The 21,132-nt window shown below is 36.7% G+C and overlaps 1 protein-coding gene across 1 annotated transcript; it reads right to left on the bottom strand.

Moving 5' to 3' along the window:
* Window positions 1-242: 242 nt before the first annotated feature.
* On the bottom strand, window positions 243-21,068 carry LOC306877516 (D(2)-like dopamine receptor). Its single transcript, XM_079429306.1, has 7 exons — window positions 20,652-21,068; window positions 14,484-14,854; window positions 12,739-12,848; window positions 10,315-10,451; window positions 3,920-4,125; window positions 3,185-3,268; window positions 243-750 (listed from the first exon to the last, which is right to left on the bottom strand). Exons 1-7 carry the CDS (start codon window positions 20,677-20,679, stop codon window positions 427-429), a joined length of 1,260 nt encoding a protein of 419 aa, XP_079285432.1. The 5' UTR covers window positions 20,680-21,068; the 3' UTR covers window positions 243-426.
* Window positions 21,069-21,132: the final 64 nt, after the last annotated feature.

Below are 21,132 nucleotides of genomic sequence, written 5' to 3'. Positions count from 1 at the left end.
AAATGAATTGTGAGAAGTAAATTTAGTATTCAGAGAATAAAAGTTAGAACTTAGAACATAGATGCGAGACAAACTAAAAACTGCTAAAAAGAAAGTCAGTTTATAACTCGCAGTCCAGTTTTTATCTCAGAATAATTATTTTTTTATTGATATTTTTTAATATTTAATTTTTTTTTTTCACTCTAATTTTAGTTTAGTAATTTTGTTGTGTGGTTTTATTTTCATGCTTTTTGTTTTTCTTTAATGTAGCTTTTATTACTTATCATTTCAGTTTTAATTGTAGTTGTTTTACTATATCAAGTTAAGAATTCTAAATGAAAACGAGAACTCTTGCTTTGGCAACTAGATTAAGTTTAGTTAAAACTGCTGATTTTTTAATAGTTTGTCCTGTGATTTTGATTTTAACTCATGACCAGCAACCTACAGTTACGTCAACACCTCACCTAAAACAATGGCCAACATCTGCGTGGCCTTCCTCTCTTTCTGCTGCGACAGTCTTCCTCTCGCTCTCTCCTTCGCTGCCGCTCCTTTCTCTCGGTCTGCGTTTCTGTCGCTCCATCCGTGGCGTGTGTGTGTGTTCTCCTGCGCCGTGGTCCTGCGAGGGCCAGGGCCCGAGAGCGCTGGACTAGGAGCCACCGACAGGGAGATTTTAGGCCGTCCGGACGACTGCTGCTGCTGATCTCTGTCCGGACCCAGAAAACACACAGGCTCCACGTCCAGAGGATGAACCACAGCCTCCTTCACCAGAGTCTGTCACATAGAACACACTGATTCACTCACACACACACACACACATACACACACACACACACACACACACACACTCACACACACACACACACACAGGATCTATGAATTACACTCCCTATGATCGATTGCTGATCGATTTCTTCTGTCTGTCGTGCTGCTGAGAGGTTTGTGATTGTAGCTCCGTGTAGCTTCGCTTTTCTGTTGAACCTCTATCTTACTTTCACTCTCTGCTGTTTAAAGTGATAATATATAACTTAATTCCCACCATATTTCTGGTATTATCTATCAAACTAATTTGATCGTTCGCTTTTTAAAACCGCGGTTCCATTCGAGTTTCTATTCACGCCTATTATTGTTCTCTTTTTTCTCGCTCCGTTTTTCACGAGTTCATCAAACAAAAGTGGTAAGCGAATGATTCTTCAGTCACGGTGAGTGATGGCTGCTTCTCCTGCTATTGTTGTTTGCCACATGTATAGTTTATCTCTTTCTGTCGGCGATGAGGGATTCACATGTGATAAATGCAGGGAAATAGTTAGGCTGACAGAGAAGATTTCAGAATTAGCGACACGCATCCAAACTTTAGTTGAGGATAGTAAGAATGTGATGGCTGTAGATACTGCTTTGGATGCGATTAGCTCAGCGAGTCCTGTACATTGTTCGGTTCCGGTAGAGACCGTGCAGCAGGGCAGCTGGGTGACTGTGAGGCGGCCTAGTCGCGGGTCAAAACACCACTCTTCCGTTCCGATTAAAACATCAAACAGGTTCTCCCCACTCAGTGACGCACCCACTGAGAAACCTGATGAAAGTGCTCTGGTTATTGGCAATTCTATTGTACGGAACGTGAAAATAGAGACACCAGCCACCATAGTCCAATGTTTACCGGGAGCCAGAGCACCTGACATCTTGGCAAATTTAAAAGTGCTGGCTAATGCTAAACGTAAATTCAGTAAGATTGTTATTCACATCGGCGCTAATGATGTTCGACTTCGCCAGTCAGAGATCACTAAATATAATGTTAAAGAGGTGTATGAACTTGCAAGTACAATCTCAGACACTGTAATATGCTCTGGCCCCCTTCCTGCTTGATGAGATACATAGCAGACTGTCGTCACTCAGTGGCTGGATGTCTAAGTGGTGCCCGCAGAATAACATGGGTTTCATAGACAATTGGAAGAATTTTTGGGGCAGACCTGACCTGTTGAAAAGAGATGGTCTTCATCCCTCTTGGGGTGGTGCCACTCTTTTCTCTAGAAATATGGCATAGTCTTAGAGTTCGTACTTGACTAACTGGGGCCCAGGTCAGGAAGCAGACAGACTGGCTAAACTGACCGTCTGCTAGCCGCCTCACGTCACAGAAGTCAGTTAATTCTCAGCACATAGAGACTCCTTCACCTAGATATGACACTATAGAGACTGTGTCTGTTCCCCGAACTAGAAAATACAGAAAACATCCAAACCAAATAAAGAGTAACAATTTAATTGATGTTCAACAAATAAAAAACAAATATAATACATATAAACAAATAATAAAGCTTGGCTTATTGAATATTAGATCCCTTTCTACAAAATGATATGATCACTGACTATAAACTAGATGTGCTTTGATTGACAGAAACCTGGCTAAAACCAGATGAATACATTACTTTAAACGAGTCTACCCCCAAGATTACAGTTACAAACATGAACTGCGTCCAAAAGGTAAAGGGGAGGTGTTGCCACAATTTATAGCAATATTTTCAGTATTTCTCAGAGGTCGGGTTTCAAGTATAATTCGTTTTAGGTAATTGTGCTTCATTTAACATTATCCAGAGAAACAAGTGTTAATGATAAATCCCCTGTGATGTTTGTACTGGCTACTGTATACAGGCCACCAGGGCACCATACAGACTTTATTAAAGAATTTGCTGAGTTAGTACTGGCAGCAGATAAAGTCCTAATTACTGGTGATTTTAATATCCATGTTGATAATGAAAAATTTGTTGGGATCAGCATCAAAAATTATGTTGGCATTAGAGGAAGTGTACTGTACATGGTTCAAATCGTACTTATCTGACCGCCATCAATTTGTGGCAGTAAATGAAGAGGTATCATACCAATCACAAGTGCAGTATGGAGTACCTCAAGGCTCAGTACTTGGCCCCTTACTTTTCATGCTTTACATGTTACTCTTGGACGATATCATTAGGAAACATGGTGTTAGCTTTCACTGTTATGCTGATGATACCCAGCTCTATATTTCTTCGCGACCTGATGAAACTTACCAATTTGCAAAACAAACGGAATTTATAGTTGATATCAAAAACTGCACTCTACTGGTTCTACCAAACACATGCACTCACACACACACACACACACACACAAGCACTCACACACACACACACACACACACACACACACACACACACACAACATGAGAAGGACTGCAGTGTTTTACCACTTTCTTGCGTTGTGGAGCAGCTGGAGGAGGCTTCACTATTAAAGTGCACAACTTCACATCTTCAGGATGAGTGCATTTATTCTGACAAACAAAAAGAGAGAGCTTAAAGGGAGATTAAAAGCATGACAGAATATGCAATAAATTGATTCATAAACTATTCATCCGACTCTTCTAAAAGCTGACACTCAAACAGCAGAAACACTTTTTGAAAAGGCATTTTGCATTTTGTGTGCAATTCTTGAGTAAAGTTATTTAAAAAAGCGTGTAAGCAGTTGAAAAAAATATATAATTGTAGAAATTTCTTAATTGTAGCATTTTCTGTAAAGCTGGTTTGAAACAATTGTGAAAAGTTCTTTATGAATAAACATGAATTGAATTTAATTCAGCCGTTCTCTTGACCGGAAATAATGATACTACTACTACTACTACTAATAATAATAATTAATCAATATTATTATAATAAAGACATATTATTATAATAAATAAAACGGTTTACAGAGTGGTGAATTTAAAAGAAACTGAGGTCAGTAAGAATGTTTCTTAAAGAAGTCTCTTCTGTGGAAACCGTGATGCATTTTATTTTTCAGGATTCACGGATGAATAGAAAGTTTAAAAGAACAACATTTATTTCAAACAGAAATCTTTTTGTTACATTATAAATGTCTTTACTGGCACTTTTGATCAATTTAATGCATCCTTGATGAATGAAAGTATATCTCTTTCCCAGCACACCTTGCGGGATCTCTGTGCATCTCCAGGCTCTGGGTGGAGGCCGTGTCTGCGTGAAGGTGCGGTGCGTCTGCCTCGTCTGTGCAGAACCACGCAGATCTGCACATACACCAGCAGGGTCACAATGAAGGGCACGTAAAAGGAAGCGACAGACGAGTAGACAACGAAAGCAGGGTCGGCAAAACTGCAGTCTCTCCCTTCCTGACTGGCTGATATGAGAGAGAGAAAAGACAAGAGTCAATCTCATGCAAACACAGTTCACACAAATAATGAAAATGTGCTCACCCTCAGTTCATCTGAGATCAGGATGAGTTTGTTTCTTCATCAGGTTTGTAGAAATGTGTCTCTGCATCAGTGTCTCAGCAATGGATGCTCTGCAGTGAATGGGTGCCGTCAGAATGAGAGTCAGCTGATAAAAACATCACAATAATCCACACCACTCCAGTCCATCAGTTAACATCTGGAGAAGACAAAAGCTCAAACAAATCCAGCATTAAGACGTTTTTAACTCAAATACATTGAGTCCATAATAACACTTCCTCCAGTGAAACAGTGGTCTGGTCTGAATCAGGAGAGAAATCTGCAGATCAAGCAGCGTTTACAAGACAAAACAGCTCTAAACAAATATGTGGCTGGATTTTGATGTGAGAGACAACAGAAGATGGGCTTTTTCACTGGAGGAAGAGTTATTATGGATTATGTACTCAGTGTATTTGAGTTAAAAACATCTTAATGATGGATTTGTTTCAGCTTTTGTCTTCTCCAGATGTTACCTGATGGACTGGAGTGGTGTGGATTATTGTGATGTTTTTATCAGCTGTTTGGACTCTTATTCTGACGGCACCCATTCACTGCAGAGCATCCATTGCTGAGACACTGATGCAGAGACACATTTCTACAAACCTGATGAAGAAACAAACTCATCCTAATGTCGCGGTCCTACTCCACCCGCTCCGAGCGAGATTCGAACCATGATCTCCGGCGTGGGAGGCGGGCACTCTAACGAGGAGGCTAAAGGCCACTCCTCTAGAGCGCCGCTTGAGGTTGGGGAGTGAGGTCTAACCTGCACAGCACTTACCCGCTGGCCTCTGCTACACTAATCTCAGATGAACTGAGAGTGAGCACATTTCCAAAACATTTTAATTTTTAACTATCCCTATATTGGAGTAAAGCATGTCACATGAAGCCGAGTAAATATGACAGAATATTCATTCTGAGTGAATAACATCTTGCTAAAGAAACTTTTAAACCTTGACTCAAACATAATTTCAAGGAGCTCACAATGGAAATGTCATGTTTGGTTGAACGCTGCGTATTATCTGTGTTTGTTATCATTTCATCGCCTCATCCCCGTGCTGGGACAATCTGTGAAGATCTCTGAACGCAAACACGCTACTCAAGCTGAAGAGCATCTTGATAATTGAGATTCAGTCAGGTAGGTGTCGGCTCATGCTGTTGTCGACACGTGGAGCAGAAAAACAGGACTCTTGAACACGCTGATGAATGCAAGCACTCAGAGAAACGAGCAAAACATTAAATAAAGAGACAAACGGAGGATTATAAGTGTGCTGCGATTGCTACATGTGTCATTAACAATAACTAAACTCAACTGGAGGTCAACTAATTAAAGTTCTGCTTTATTTCCTTGAACATTCCTTGAACACTCAAACAGCAGAAGCACACGCCAGATCTGCAAAACCAGACACTAAATCTCAGCCTTTGACTCAGTTTTCAGTTTCATAAAACACTTTTTGCAAAACACAACACACAATTCTCTGTGTAACACACACAAATCTAACAGGAATGAATATTGTGGCAAAAGTGTTTGCAAATGTTTGCTTTTGAGATGTGTTTGTGATATTTTGAATGCAGCGCTTCATTTTGCAAGAGACGTGAGGCGTTTTGCATTTTGTGTGCAATTCTTGCATTTTGTGTGCAAGCAGTTGAAAAACTAATATCTCAGTTGTTTCTCATAGACACCAATGAAACAAAACGCAGAGGAAATGAAAGACTTTGTTTTATTTATTTCCCTAAATTCCATTTTTCCATTTTAATTATGGATTTCATTTTAATAGTTAAATTACATTTTAGTAATCAAAAAGCATGTCAAATTAATTTAAATCACAAAACATACAATTTTTTAAAATTAAATTTTAAAATTTTCACAAAAATTAAATTTTTAGGGCTCCATGAAATCCATGTAATTTTTTAAAATAACTTTTCTTGATTATTTTTTCCCACTGGATTTTTTGGAAATTTTAATAATCAAAATGCAAGTCTAATTAATTAAATTAATCATGAAGATTACACAATTAAGTCTTTTTTCTTCTATATTTAAATTTTCTGGATTATATTTGAATGGTTTAATAAAAAATCTAGAATAAAAAACATGTCTAATCAATTGAATACATACAACTTTAACAATTTAATAATGTTTTTACAATAATAGGATGCCATGAAATAATTTCTTCAGAAATTCTGCATTGTCTGTTTTAATTTTTCTGATTTTTTTATGATTTAATACAAATATATAATAAAAAATTATGGTAATCAAAATGAAGGCATAAAACATTATTTAATTAAACTATTTTGAACTATTTAATTAAAAAACAAAGCGCTTCACAGAGGTAATAAGAATAAAATAATAATAATTAGAGATGAATTTCTCTGCCGATACCGATAGCCGATTATTCGGAATGATATCGATACCGATGCCGACAGTTATGTGCGAGTTAAAATTTTGACGTAGTCGCATTTGTGTCAGTGCATGCTCCAAAACGTCTGCTCTGCTCCATGCATAAAGCCTACAAACATTCTTATTCGTTATTTATACTTATACGCTTATTTGTTCCTCATTCTTTACTGGCTTTTAGATTTTTAAATCTATTTAAACTTTGTGTAAGTTATTTGTTATTTTATATTAGGCATAGCATGGTGTATTTTTATTAATTTTGTTAGTAAAAGGTCTATGTTCTACGTTGTATTTTGTTGTTGCTTGAATTGAATTCATGCAGTTGATGCCGAATTGCTGCTAATTTAAAAGTGAAAGTAAAATGCGCACGATGCTTTTATAAGCTATTTAAGAAAAGGAAATTGAAACAAAACTCAAACAAACTAAAAACAAACAACTGCTTGATAAGGAAGCGCCGCAAATTTGAAAGTGAAAGTAAAATGTGCACGGTGCTTTTTCAAACTGGGCTATTTAAAAGTGAGGGAAAACTCAAATGAACTAAATGCTTGACACCGAATTGTCGCTAATTTGAAAGTAAAACGCGCAGGCTATTTTATAATTATTATTATTACTACTATCATAATTTTGAGAAATGCATTCTACTGTAGAACTTCTGTCATAATTTCTTCAAATTAAACCAAACTTTTATTTTGGTGGGTTGTCATGAAGAGCTCTGCCAAATTAAACAGTGAAATGCTGAAGAAGTGACTCTCAGAGCAGCTCTGGAGATGAAGTTTACGTGTTCATATAGAGACGGCAGACATTTCTCATAGACACTAATGAATCAAGCTGAAGCACAGTCCCTCATCTGCACACAATCTGACACAACGGCTCTAACAATAACACATTCAAAATTAATTCACAGACATTTCCTGCTCTCCGTTCTGTCCGTAATGATTCCTGCTGAGCTAAACAGACAAGTTTTGGGATCACCTGGAGGATGTGATTTTCGTAGGGATACTGGGATTTGCTCTTATTCCCAGATGATCTTTAGAGCTTTAACGCAAAGGAGAAACACACATATCGCCTGGAGTGCGGACGTGATAATTATGCACGGAGGGAAACCTCATTACGAGCGCATATATCAGCCACGTCCCTCTGGATGGAGATCAGCACTAAAGTTCACTGTGCTGCTTCAACCAATGAAGTTCATAAAGACACAGACGGAGGTCAGGCTTTACAGGACGGAGCTGAAGGAGGAGAAATATTAGATTAAACTCGACGAGATGCGACCGACTCTGGGTTTTGAGCAGCGATGACTTTCACTGTTTTAGAAGAATTTCAGCTCTTCGTTCAGCGTCCATTTACATCAAATCTGTATGTCTGACATGGTCGTAATAAACCGTTGCTGTGTGTTAAAGAACAAAGAGAAGATTCTCCGTTGAGTTTCACAAGGTCATAACAGGATTGGAGCAACATGAAGGTCTATTAACTCTGTAAAGCCTGACATATGAAATAATAGTAACGAAAATCTATTTTTAAAAAATGGAAGAGTTTTGAAATTTTTTTTTTAAATCTAATAAATTTTAGGATTTTTTGTTGAGTATCATATTTGATGCATCAGGCTTTTATGGCTCATTTAGTGAGAATATGAAGTAAAAACAGCTCAATTTTATTTAGAGAAAAAATATGAATCTGCTGTAGATGCTGATATTTATTTGATAAAATTCTGCTGCTGCTTGTGATGTAAATCAGTGAGATCTTTATAACAGTACAGAAGATACTGATATAAAATAATCTAAATATCAGTGGTCGCTCTATATAATACAGGTACATCTCAAAAAATTAGAATATCGTGAAAAACTGCATTTTTTGGTAACTTATTTCAAAAAGTGAAACTTTCATATACTGTATATTTTAGATTCATTACATGTAAAGTAAGAAATTTCAAAAGTTGTTTTGTTTTAATTTTGATTATTAGAGCTTACAGCTCATGAAAGTGAAAATCAGTATTTCAAAATCAGGGCTCTGAACCGGTTCAAGGAATGAAAAACCGGAAACGAACGAAATTTTGACTGGAACAGAACCGGAAACAGAAACGAAATCAAATTTTATACTTCCGAACAGAATCGAAAATTTGAAATGGCCATTTTGTTTTCAGGCCCTGCTCAAAATATTAGAATATTTCCTAAGATCAATCAAAAAAAAGGATTTGCAAAGTAGAAAAGTTCAAGTTCTTTAAAGTATGTTCATTTATGCACTCAATACTTGGTCGGGGCTCCTTTAGCACAAACTCCAGCATCAGTGAGGAATGGCATGGAAGCGATCAGCCTGTGGCTCTGCTGAAGCACTATTGAGCCTTCAGCTCGTCTGGATTGTTGGATCAACTGTTTGTAATCTTTCTCTTGAAAATATCCCATAGATTCCATATGGGATTCAGATCAAGCTGGCTAATCAAACACAGTAATATCATGGTCAGCAAACCACATGGAAGTGGTTTTGAATGAATGAATGAATGATGCATTTTATATAGCGCTTTATTGTGTATTGCCGTACACCCAAAGCGCTTTACAATCATGTGGGGGTCTCTTGTCAACCACCACCAGTGTGCAGCATCCACTTGGATGATACGACGGCAGCCACAGTACAACGGCGCCAGTGCGCTCACCACACACCAGCTGCAGGTGGAGAGGATAGAGTGATAGAGCCAATCAAGTGGATGGGGATTACGGCACCCAAATCATCACTGACTGTGGAAACTTCACATTGGACTTCAAGCAGCATGGATTCTGTGCCTCTCCACTTCAGTCACAAGTGTTTGAATCAGCTTTGCTTGACAGTATTCTCAAGCTTGCGGTCATCCCTGTTGCTTGTGCACCTTTTCCTACCCAATTTCTTCCTTCCAGTCAACTTTGCATTTAATATGCTTTGATACAGCACTCTGTGAACAGCCACAGCTTTCAGTAATGACCCTCTGTGACTTACCCTCTTTGTGGAGGGCTTCAATGATTGTCTTCTGGATCATTGCCAAGTCAGCAGTCTTCCCCATTATTGTGGTTTCAAAGAACAAGAGATACCCAGAATTTATTCTGTAGAGACGGTCGTTTAATTAAACTCAAATATAAATATTCTAATATATTGAGATACTGAATTTTGACTATATATGTTTGATCCAAACATATAATGCAATGTAATCCAATGCTGATTGAGAGATGAAGAAATAAATGTTTTGGAGGCTTGTGAAGATCATTCCTCCGCTGAGGAACAGTGAAAGTAAAGCTTCTGGAAACAAACGCTCCTCAAAAGATCCTGATGATCAGATTTGAGACGCACTGATTTTTCTAGAAAACGATTGATGGAGAATCAAGTAAAGCTGAGGTGCTTCAGTCCAGTAAGTGTTCATCTGGAAATATGACTGCAGTTTTTCTGACGTTTACTTGATAAAAATAAGTCGAGATTTGACAGCAGAAAGACACGAGAAGCTCGAGCTGAAGCTGGACGTTTCTACAATTACACTAAAAGAGCTTTTACTGGATAAAACACTCTAAACTATGAATCAGACGACGGAAGACATGAAGAAGACACGTTTTGATCATGTTGATCATTTAGAGACCTCAGAAATTAGGCTTTATAGGGCTAATGTTGAACGTGCATGTAAAAGAAAACAAACGACTGTGATTCTATGGATGCAGTTTCCTCATAGCCCAGTCCAGGTGAGTGTTTGTACCTGTGTTGTTGAGTCCAAACAGCAGCGGGCAGGAGATGGCAAAGGACAGGAACCAGACGACAGCAATCATCAGAGCCACGCGTCTTCTGGAGCTGTAGCGCGTGTTGTAGAGTAACGGCATGGCCACGGCTGTGTACCTGCACATCAACACACACTTAGATCAATGAGCAAATGAAGAAGGGATTTCACATTACATTACTGATGTAACAAATACAGTATTACACCACAGTGATGACAGACAAGATGGATAGAATAAATGGAACAATAGTTTACTACTCATTGAATAACAAGTACACTGTTACAACTGCCTACTATTTTTGAAAAACAGTGAAACTGAACCCATTATGCAGTAATTAACAATGCAAACTGTAGCATTCAACATTATTATCACATGATCTTGTGGTAGATTTGAGCGGCACCCAGTTATCAACTTGAAAATAAAGTTATTTTGCATTCCTAATCAAATTAGGAAAATAAAAATACTCCAGAAAATTAAAAAATAAGCTATTTTGCATTCCTAATCAAATTAGGAAAATAAAAATACTCCAGAAAATTAAAAAATAAGCTATTTTGCATTCCTAATCAAATTTGGAAAATAAAAATACTCCAGAAAATTGTAAAATATGCTATTTTATATTCTTAAACAAAACAACAAAAAAACCCAGAAAAAACTGAAAATATATAGAAAAAATATAGAAATAATTATTTCTATTTTTTAAGAATAAACATTGTATATATATTGATATATATTATTTAAGTAATACATATTTTATAATACACAGTTTTAACTCTCTCTCTCTCTATATATATATATATATATATACTGTATATATAAAATGAATTTTAATATTTTAGTATTAAATTATTTAGGCAGTTTGTTCAAATCATCGGTGGTCACAACAGAAATGTTTGCAATTGCAGTTGATGTAACTTCATATATATATATATCCAATTTTGTACAACAAATTAAAAAAATATATATATACATTAATAAGTATTATTTAATATTTTTTGGCCACTCTGATCAAGTAACGAGTCAAAATCCTGGAAAGTTTCTGAAATTTACCTAAAATTCTTCCCCTCTTTGCAACCCTAGTCAAAACAGGGTAACACTTTAGATTAGGGAACAGTATTCACTGTTAACTAGTTGGTTATTAGCATGCATATTATTAGCATACTGACAGTTTATTAGTTCTTATAAAGCACATATTAATGCATGACCATATTCTAGATTCCTTTAAACCATCTAATACCTAAACATAACATCAATAAGCAGCAAATTAGGAGTTTATTGAGGGAAAACTTTTGAAAACTGGTGAATATGTCTTCCCTAATCCAAAGTGTTACTCAAAATAGAAATGTTTACAGTTGGAGTTTATTTCACTTCTGGTTTATTACACTGGAAATGAAAGGACAGGTCAAACACATTGCACTGTAGGTTAAAGTATTCTGTATATTGTTGTATAATGCACATTTTGGCAAATGTAGCAGGTATAGCAAGCATAAAGAAAATTCACATATGCATTAAACATTAAATATTCTGCAGAAGCAGTAAATCCTGTTATTGTGAACACAGACAGTGCTTCGATAGAGATGATCAGTCGTCTGTTGTGTTTGTCTATCTGTGAAAGTCAAAAACATCGATCAGATTGAAAGAAACACACAGAGGTCATTCCTCTCAGAGAGGAGTTTCATTCGAGAGAATAAAACACAATAACAACCGGAGTGTATCTCTGAAAGTCTGCCGAGCGATTCACAGACACTGCAACACAAGCAGATTCATTTACTGAGAAGTTTTAAAGGTCGAGCAAAACATGAATGACCCACCATTCAGTCTTCAGAAAGCCAAAAATGAAACATTTTATTCCTTTTGAATAGGAACAAAAACACAATTTCCGTTGAGTTGAGAAATGAATTGGTTGGAAATTAACAAGTGGACTTGAATGAGATGAGTCAGTTTTCTCTTTACCACATCCTCAGGTACGGTAATGATGCATCGTGCATTTATATAACGCCAAACTCATCCACGACCCCGCTGAGAAGCGAAGCACTTAACGAGCAGCTCGTTATGCATGCACCTCAACTTTAATGCATGCTTCCAATTTTCCAGCACATTTCCAGCGCTGGTTTAATGAGGAGCAGCATTCGCTAAAATTCCCTGCAAGCGTAAAAAGTGCCTCAAACACCCTGCAGGATTTATAATTCATAATCTCCTCGCCTTGCTGGCATGTAATTGCCTGGAGTGCATTTAAACCCAAGATAAATTCAGGTCACGCGAAGCTCCAAACAAATGCTGAGGCAAAACAGATTAGGAAATTGCTAAAATGTTAATCAGAATCATTCTTATTTTAATTCTGGAAAGGGATTTCATTCATGCTGTCAGTCAGTGAGTGGACTGAGAGGTGAAAGGGCCGGATGGGTCACCTGTCGATGCTGATGGCACACAGGTTGAGGATGCTGGCGGTGCACATCATGACGTCCAGCGTGAGCAGAATATCACAGTGGATCCGACTGAACCTCCATTCACCAACAACCTACACACATTTGAGAAATCAGCACAGAATCTGATCCACACTGTCTGACCACAGTCTGGTCATGAACCGGCCAATTAGAATGCAGGAGACCTTATGATTGACATGTAAAGTGACCAATCACAGTTTGTTTTGTTCTTATATAAGGCCATGATTTCTGTGATGCAGACAACACTAACTTTGTTTTAATAAAATTAAAACAAATAAAATGTGAATATTTTATTCACAATAGAACATAGATAACATAAATGTTTAAACATTTTTGCACAAAATGAGCTCATTTCAAATTTGATGCCTGCTACAGGTCTCAAAATAGTTAGGACGGCAACATGTTTACCATGGTGTAGCATCTCTTCTTCTTTTCAAAACAGTTTGAAGACATCTGGGCACCGAGGTTATGAGTTTCTGGAGTTTTGTTGCTGGAATTTGGTCGCATTCTTGCCTGATATAGGCAGCTGCTGAAGAGTTTGTGGTCGTCTTTGACGTATTTTTTGTTTAATGATGGGCCAAATGTTCTCTAAAGGTGAAAGATCTGGACTGCAGGCAGGCCAATTCAGCACCCCGACTCTTCTACTACGAAGCCATGCTGTTGTAATAGCTGCAGTATGTGGTTTTGCTGCTGAAATACACATCATCTGGAGGGGAGCATATGTTGTTCTAAAAACTTTATATACCTTTCAGCATTCATAGTGCCTTCCAAAACATGCAAGCTGTCCATACCGAATGCACTTATGCTCTCCCATACCATCAGAGATTCTGGCTTTTGAACTGAACGCTGATAACATGTTGGAAGGTCTCCCTCCTCTTTAGCCCGGAGGACACGGCGTCCGCGATTTCCAACAAGAATGTCAAATTTGGACTCATCTGACCATTGAACACTTTTCCACTTTGAAACAGTCCATTTTAAATGAGCCTTGGCCCACAGGACATGACGGAGCTTCTGGACAATGTTCACATATGGCTTCCTTTTTGCATGATAGAGCTTTAGTTGTCATCTGCAGATGGCACGGTGGATTGTGTTTACTGATAGTGGTTTCTGGAAGTATTCCTGGGCCCATTTAGTAATATCAATGACAGAATCATGCCGATGAGTGATGCAGTGTCATCTGACGGCCCGAAGACCACGGGCATCCAACAAAGGTCTTCGGCCTTGTCCCTTATGCATAAAAATTTCTCCAGTTTCTCTGAATTTTTTGATGATGTTATGCACTGTAGATGATGAGATTTTCAAAGCCTTTACAATTTGACGTTGAGGAACGTTGTTTTTAAAGTATTACACAATCTTTTTACACACTCTTTCACAGATTGGAGAGACTCCACCCATCTTTACTTTTGAGAGACTCTGTCTCTCTACGACATCCCTTTTATAGCTAATCATGTTACAGACCTGATGTCTATTAACTTAATTAGTTGCTAGATGTTCTCCCAGCAAAATCTTTTCAAAATGTCTTGCTTTTTCAGCCCTTTGTTGCCCCCGTGACAACTTTTTTGAGATCTGTAGCAGGCATCAAATTTGAAATGAGCTCATTTAGTGGATAAAAGTGTAACATTTCTCTGTTTAAACATTTGTTATGTTCTCTATGGATTGACAGCACTATTAATTATCAATTTAACCGACCAATCACAATGTCCACTGACCTCCAGATAGACGCCCCAGGGCATCACCAGCGTGGCCAAGAGCAAGTCGGACACGGCCAGAGACACGATGAGGTAATTGGTGGTGGTCTGCAGCGCTTTCTCTCGGGACACAGCCACACACACCAACACATTACCAAACACCACACAGAAAATCAGCAACACCAGCAACACGGCGTAGAAGTTATACGGCGGAGACGAGGGAGACGGAGCCACGGAGCAGTTCGTCTGCGGGAGAAACGAGGACAGAGACGGAGGGAGAGAGGAAAATGCTGTGGAGGAAAGAGACAGAGACGAATCCGGAGTCGGGGAAGCGCTGGAGAAGCCATCTGCAGTCACGTTGAGAAGAGGCATAATGAAGCTCCTCTGGGAACCTAAGACGACATGAAATTAAAAAAATTAACACCAAAAATGACAATTCTGTCTTTATTTTGTCATTAAACCATTTTGTAATAGTCATAATAGGATATTTCCCATGAGCACAAGCTGTTTGAGAAACACTAATGTCCATTTGATCCACTTTATTATTAGTATATGTATGACAGAGCAGGATTATGATGGTTATCCAAAACTACATCCTAAAAAAATAAAAATAAATTATTACTTCAAATAAAATTAAATAAAAATGTAATTCAATATATTAAAAGGTCAATTTGTTCCACTTCATTTTTAATATATAGCCTAAGACAGAACAAAAATGTAAATATTAATATTAAGAAAAATATATATTAAAATAAAATATATAGTTAAAAATCATTAACTGAAATAAAATAAAAATTAACTGAAATAATACATATACAGTATATATAAAAACATTTAATTAAAGCTCCATTTGATCCACTTCATTATTAATATATAAGACAGAACCAGGGTTATTACAGTTAACTAATTGAAATAAAATAAAAAATGAAATAAAATAAAATGTAAAAAAAACAAAAACATTTAATTTATTAAAGCTCAATTTGATCAGCTTCATTATTAATATATAAGACAGAACAAGGGTTATTATAGTTAACTAAAACCATAAATAATAATAATAATAAAAACATTTTCATAAACATTTTCTTTTCCTTACTTTAAAATAATGTAAAAAATTAACTTAAAGGTTCATTTAACTGTAATAAAAAAATATCTTATGAAAACTTAAACTTAATTTATTTCAGCTAGTTGCCAAGACAACATTCATTTATATTTTCTCATTATTATTTAGTTTAAGTTCAGCTACTAAAATAAGTAAAAATAAGTAAAACTAAAATCATTAGTATAACAGTATGTAAATGATACTAAAACAACACTGAGCTAGTCTCTTTTAAATTAAGGAACTGGTTAATTGTAGTTAACAGCATAACATGACGTTTTCTGCATTTACTATTGGCCACTGAACAGCAACTCATTGTATCACTGGCGAATAAATCACATTCTAAATCACATTTGTGTTCATATTCGCACACACGTACATGATCAGGCCTTCAGTGTATTAAAGGGCAACTTCTCATTACTTGCCATTTTGCAAGCACTTCAGTGAAAGTAGCGCCCAGCGCAGGACTAATTGCATTGGCAAGCCACTCCGGTGGCATCAAGAACTTCGCTCAAGGGAACGAATGTGCCGCTACGGCGAGATAACGCCGGCACAACTGCAGCTACATGCAGAAAAGTCACGCATTAGTCATGTAATGCCAGGGTTTTCAATTAAAAGTCTATTGAAACTATTGAATAAGCACACAGTCGCCTTGGAAGCCCTTGATTGCATTTGATAAAAACCTGTGAAGGTTTTTCATGCACCGTTCAGCTCACAGTTCTCTAAGAACAATGTAACAAGTCTTATATGGTCAGAAAATACTGCAGTGTTCAATGTACAAGCCGTGTGTTGGGGTCAATTTGATCTACATTCAGACTGTTCAAAATACTGGTTAAACAATTTATTTCTTCTTTAAATTTGGTGAATGCTTTCTATCTAGAGTCATGTATATGCATGCAAATTTTGATACATTGTTTTGGAAAGGCTGTACAAAATTTTATAAAAAATTTAATCCTCACTCAATAGTCAGAATGCTCAAAATACTGGTTAAACTATTTATTTCTTCTTGAAATTTGGTGTATATTTTCTATTTAGTGTAATGAATGTGCATGCAAAGTTTTGATACATTGATGTGTTTTGGAGAGGTTGTGCAAAAACTTCTGTGTTGGGGTCAAACAGAGCCCCACTAGTTTCTATGCAATTATCCAAAAATCAACACTTTGAAAAACACTAAAGAGTGTAAAGTGAAAACCTATATTGTACTGTAGCTTGTCAAACACTAAAAATGAAATACTTTAGAACTTATTAAATTTAATTAAATAAAGACTCAAATGAGACAACGAGTTTCAGTCAATACATCTGTTGAATCTGTTGTTTCTAGTTGTTAGGTTTTTGGATCTTAATCACTAGACTGTTGCAGCACTGAAAAGAAGTGTGAGAAACCAATTTTACCCTCACAAGTGCTATGCAGCTCAGTGTGCATATAGTCACTACAAGTAGTCATGACACAAAAAAAATCTATTTAGTGTCTGAGCAGCTAATTATTATCATAAAAATTAAATATAATACGTGGGTCACATTAAAATATGTGGGACATACTGACCCCTAACATAACTTAAATAACATAAAAATAGAAGGGAATTATTCAATTTCTTACATATTTCCTATTTGTTAGTTTCTGATAAGTTACAATAGAGTTTTTCTGTTTTTAAACAAATCTTCAACATTTTTCTCATAGTACTAATTTCTGGTAAATTGCAAGAAAACCCAATTTGATCCACGATGCAAACGTTTTAACCAGTTTTAAACACAACAGAAGGGTTAAAAAACAAAAACAAAACAATCCCATAAAACGAATATAAAGCTTCAAATTAATTATTTACACAACACAATTAACAAAAATCAATAAAAAAAACAAACATGAAAAGCAATTTTTAATGCCAAAACCCAGTAGGATATTAAGTAAAGATCATGTTCCGAAGATATTTTGTAAATGTCCTACTGTAAATATATCAAAACTTCATTTTTGATTAGTAATATGCATTGCTAAGAACTTCATTTGAACAACTTTGAACAAAAAACTGACTCTTATGACTGGTTTTGTGGTCCAAGGTCACATATTACATGATACTATACATAATAACAGTTATTAGTGCAATTTAATTTATGCAGCACAGGTCCATCACAACATTAAGATGTCGACGTTTCTGAGGCCAACAGTTCATTTAAGCGAAACGAGGCTGCAGCTGTGCGGCGGTGAAGCCGACGCTCCGACCCTGATTAAAGGGAAAGTGGCACTCTTTCCAAAGGGAATGGGTTCTCATCCTCACGCCCGCTAATCAGGAATCACTCAAGACAATACGTACTGATGAGAGCCCTCGTATCTGTATTTAATCTGAGTGCTGATGAATCTGTCATTACTGAGACAAAAACACTGATCGCTGATGAGAAAATGATGCCTGTGTGATAATTAAGTATTAGCTAATGAGCATATGCGCTCCAAATATTAATAGATCTGCATGCATTCGATTTTGCAGCGGAATAATTGCTTCCTAATCTAATAATCACCTCCATCTCCTGACATGTCAGCAGCTGATATATCTCCACTGTCTCGTGGAAAACGTCACACTGCACTTAGAAATAATAAGCTAATTATATTTTGTTTCATTAAAATAAAGCCTTTTTTATTTTCATGACAATTCAGACCGTTTCTTACATCACCTGTTCAGCAATGGATGCTGTGCAGTGAATGGGTGCCGTCAGAATGAGAGTCCAAACAGCTGATAAAAACATCACAATAATCCACACCACTCCAGTCCATCAGTTAACATCTGGAGAAGACAAAAGCTCAAACAAATCCAGCATTATGATGTTTTTAACTCAAATACCATAGAGTCCATAATAACTCTTCCTCCAGTGAAAAAGCCCATCTTCTGTTGTCTCTCACATCAAAATCCAGACACATATTTGTTTAAAGCTGTTTTGTCTTGTAAACGCTGCTTGATCTGTGCAGATTTCTCTCCTGATTCAGACCAGAACACTTTTTCACTGGAGGAAGCATGGATTATGGACTCATATTTGAGTTATAAACGTCTTTAATGATGGGTTTGTTTCAGCTTTTGTCTTCTCCAGATGTTAACTGATGGACTGGAGTGGTGTGGATTATTGTGATGTTTTTATCAGCTGTTTGGACTCTCATTCTGACGGCACCCATTCACTGCAGAGCATCCATTGCTGAGACACTGATGCAGAGACACATTTATACAAACCTGATGAAGAAACAAACTCATCCTAATCTTGGATGGCTTTATGAGCACATTTTCATTTTTGGATGAACTATTATTTCAAATAACATGCACAACTCATTTCACTTCCAAAATTTGACATTCAGACATTGAGAAAGCAAATGTAGGCCAGAACTTGATTTTATCCAGGAACAGATGGGATGGTGAAACATGTCGTTATATGACAGGCATCAGATCAAGTTATTACATTTGCATGGAATATTATGAAGCGTTTATACTTTCAGCTTGACCTTAATGATCCTAATACAGACTGCAATATGAACATGTTCTTGACAGGTTTCATGAGACTCTGTCAGGGTTTGAGCGTTTCGTTGCTCGAGGCCCGTGTGGAGCTCAGATGAATCTTTTACGGTGGCCAGTAATAAGGATCTCATCTGCTGCAGGGGAATGTGTCGCTCTTTTTCAACGGCTTCATTAACCACAGCAGAGCTCAGATTCAGATCCATATTTTAGAGCAGTTCTCTTGAACAACAAAGAGTTTAATAGATACATGAATACATGCATGTGTGCAGTTGTAACTATATACTGTATGACACATAATGTGTCCTGAAATAGAAGCACAGATAAAAAATAAACTTGCATTTCCTGTGCGACAGATTATTGCATGCATAAATGCAAGTACAGCAGAAGTGAGCACACAATAGGAATCCTGGCAGCATCAGAGTCAGTGATTGTTCACAGATGTGCTGTTCTTGCATTGAAAATGAGCAGCTTTTCAAGAAATGCTCGCACTGTTTGCATTTAATGTGATGGGCTTGTTTTGTTGTTGGTGACAACTCATTTGATGCACATAAACCCATACAAATCTACAAATGTTAATAAGAGAACCAGACAAGTGATCAAGAGCCAAAGAGGGAAGCGTTTTCTTTTTGTTTGGGTAATTTGCATAATCTTACAGCAAGACAATGACTGCAAATGGAAACTGTGGAAAAAGAGACAAAAAGTGCAAAATCCTGAACAAACAGGGATTTCAACCTGGAAATAAACTAAGTTTTAAAAAATATTTGAAAGAGAAATTATATGGGGTCACAGATTTCAGATTCTGCACTAATTATATGCAAGTAATCAATTGTAATTCATTCTCATGTGAATCTTCTTGGAGACACATGAGTTTAATTTAACTTTGTACTCAAATATCATTGGTTAGTAATGAAAACATTCATATTAAGTTATACACATTTAAAGACTTTTGACCATCACCGCAAATGATTTTTCAGTAGAACAGCAATTTTCTATGATTTGAAATAATCAATGTGAATAATAATCCAATAATTCATATCTTTTACCAGTGAAATAGACACGAATCCCGAGAAACAAGCACAATATGCGCTTGGATATATTAATGGAGACTGGGGCAAGCTGTCACTTTGGGTGGGTTTTAAACTCTTTTTAATATTTCTGTGTGATTTTATTTATAAAATACAGTTTACAGTAAACTAAACCCCAATATCGGGGAATATTGTCCCAGTATATGGGGTAAATGTACAATTACCGCTAAATTTGAATGGTATATGAAACAAAAACCAAGTCAAAAAATGTAAGTATCAAAAGCATTGTTTTGGCTAATAGATATAGTAATTAATCCAGTGACTGGAATTACAGCACAGAGGTGACAACTTGCCCCGAGCTGCCAATGATGAAAAATACTAAATCTGCCTTCATAATGTCATCTTAATGTACGCCAAATATATAATAACTGAATGTTCATTTGAAGGACAGAATTTAGAAACGACCACCATGCAAAACACCTGCTAGAAATACTTTAAAGCCCAAAGTTATTAAGATACAGAGCTTGTGACAACTAGCCCCGGACTAAGAGTGAAGAACGAATGTGTTAAAGTGACTTACTGTCATTCAGCAAGAGCTTCACACGCATCTCAACAGTCCTTCAGCGAAACAACAGAACATTATCTCATATTAATGCAGAATATCCGAGTAAAGATGTGACTGAAGCTGCTCCTGATCATTCTCCAGCTCTGCTCCTCCTCCTCAGACGCTCCTCATTATTCATCTGATTTATATTCGTTTACTTTAACAGTTATTATCGCCATAAAATAAACTGTGAAAACACTGCGCGTTAATAGCCATAATAACTCACGCGGCTTATTTTCCTCATGACAACAGCTGATAAAAACTAATAGCGTTTTTTTTATTTGCACAGATTGTCCGTTTAAATCAAAAGAAACCGTTTCAATTTAGTTTGTTTTAACTGTTATTGGATGAGCAGTGGTGGGAGCCGTTGATAAACGCCGCGCAATTTGAATTAACGCGCCAAATTACTTTCCAACGGAATAAACGGTCACTAGAAGAGCACAGATTTGAAAGACGG

Source organism: Barbus barbus (assembly GCF_936440315.1).
Source record: "Barbus barbus genome assembly, chromosome: 12".
NCBI lineage: Eukaryota > Metazoa > Chordata > Actinopteri > Cypriniformes > Cyprinidae > Barbus > Barbus barbus.
Note: the sequence above shows the minus strand (reverse complement) of the source record. Positions and strands in the feature narration are given on the sequence as shown.

Coding starts and splice junctions, on each gene's coding strand:
- LOC306877516 (XM_079429306.1), bottom strand. CDS start 20,679: ATGCGTGTGAAGCTCTTGCTGAATGACA. Junction 10,452..12,738: donor TGTGCCATCAGCATCGACAG/GTGACCCATCCG, acceptor GTTGATGTGCAG/GTACACAGCCGTGGCCATGC. Junction 4,126..10,314: donor GTTTGGACTCAACAACACAG/GTACAAACACTC, acceptor CTCTCATATCAG/CCAGTCAGGAAGGGAGAGAC.